Source organism: Mesitornis unicolor, unplaced genomic scaffold (assembly GCF_000695765.1).
Source record: "Mesitornis unicolor isolate BGI_N332 unplaced genomic scaffold, ASM69576v1 scaffold31820, whole genome shotgun sequence".
NCBI lineage: Eukaryota > Metazoa > Chordata > Aves > Mesitornithiformes > Mesitornithidae > Mesitornis > Mesitornis unicolor.
This window is the reverse complement of record NW_010159468.1, coordinates 4,072-5,718: the sequence shown is the minus strand read 5'-3', so window position 1 is coordinate 5,718 and position 1,647 is coordinate 4,072. Positions and strand designations below refer to the sequence as shown.

At 60.6% G+C, this 1,647-nt stretch overlaps 1 protein-coding gene across 1 annotated transcript in view; it reads left to right on the top strand.

The window, feature by feature from the left end:
- The window catches only part of TMEM259 (transmembrane protein 259), an 11,080-nt gene extending 10,460 nt beyond the window's left edge, over window positions 1-620 (top strand). The window contains exon 12 of the mRNA XM_010186813.1: window positions 3-620. Coding sequence (XP_010185115.1) covers window positions 3-620 — 618 coding nt within the window. The remainder of the gene's footprint in view (window positions 1-2) is intronic.
- Window positions 621-1,647: the final 1,027 nt, after the last annotated feature.

Below are 1,647 nucleotides of genomic sequence, written 5' to 3'. Positions count from 1 at the left end.
ACGCGGCCGCCCTCGCTCCCAGCGAGGCCACCAGCGTCATCGCCGCCGCCACGGCTGCTTCCATGGGCCCCGACCTGAACTGGGTGGCTGAGACAGCCGCCATCGTCACAGAGGCCTCGTTCCTCTCTGACCTGAGCACCACCCTCCTGGAGCCAAACGTGGTGCACGAAGCTGTGGCCAGTGGGAACCCGCAGGACGCTGCCTCCAGTTTGGTTGCCCGCATCAGGGTCAGCAGTGACCACCCGGAGACGGCCATGGGCTCCATCACCATTGAAGTCACTTCCACGTCTATGGTGGCTGCAGCAGATGCTCCCCCCGCCGCAGCTGCATCCCTCCCCCCACCATGGGAGGAGGGAGCCGCTGTTCCCTGCCCATCCCTCCCTGAGCAGACTGAGGCTGTGGAGGGCTCGGACAGGCGAGCAAAGCCCTCTGGCAAGGACTGCCTTGCAGACAGCAGCGTGGCAGAGCTCCCTCCAGCCGCTGTAGGGGACCCTGACCAGGACAGGCGCTCGGGTCGTGCTCCTGGGGACTGGGGGGAGAGCAGCCCTTGCCCAGCACCAGTGGATTGTGCCCCCAGCTCCAGACCTTGCTCGGAGCCGGACTCGAGGAGCCTCTCTTGAGCCCACCCGTTCCTATAACTGGACTGCCAGGAAGGCATTTGGATTTCGTTTGTTACTGTTTCTCACTTCACCATCATCCTTAACCCATGAATTCCTCTTAGAGGAGGCAGAACAGCTGGGACAGAGGAAAAGGTGCTGCGGAGCTCCCCTGGGAAAAGCCGATGTGTGTGGGGCTGTGGGAGGGAGGGATGGGGTGGTTGGGGCTGTGCCACAGCTTTCCCTTGCCCCCAGCTGCCCTGGCTTTGCCCCTTGTGCTCATGTTTGTCATTCGGAGGCTGTTGACAAGCATGAGCTGATACGGTGCAGACCATGCATGTGTGGGGCAGCTTTGGTCAGGGTGGGCTGTGTGTGAGCAGGGAGGGTGTTTTCAGATGTCCTTGGCAGAGCCACAGGAGGCAGAGGAGAAACCTGGTGAGCTTTCCTTCTCCTTACAGGGAAGAGGAGCTTGAGACTTTCCCCAGACACTGGATCTGCTCATGCCAGGGCAAAGCTAGGCAATAACCAAAGCAGGAACTGCAGCGCAGCCCCATTTTTTGTCCTTGGGCTCCCTCGGTCAGTGGGCTTGGGGAACCAAAGCTGCTGTGTCCAGGTCAGAGCTTCCCATCCCAACAGAGGGCTGTCTGGGGAGACTCTGAAGCAGCCAGCGGTGCTGTTCCTGTGCTGCCCAGTGCTGAGGAGGTGCTATCCCTTCTGCCATTGTCACCTCTCTGGGACCTTGGCCTCTCCGGGGTGAATTGGGAGCTGTGGCACAGGCGAATGGCCCCAGGCTGGGGGCTGGACTGCAGCGTTTGGGATGCAGCCGGTGGCTCTGGCTCTTGCGGCTCCGCTTTTGCTGCAGGCGATGTTTGCTTTTCAGTGCCTTGTCCCTTCCCTGGGACACGTTTGCATTTGATATCAGCCCCATCCCGGAGGAGAGATCGGCTTTGCGCTGGCTGCGCTGTTGCATGAGATGGTTTAGCAGAGAACCAAAACACTAAAGCCAAGACATTTCAGCTAATTTCCCCTCATTTCCCTGGCAGCGGAGGTG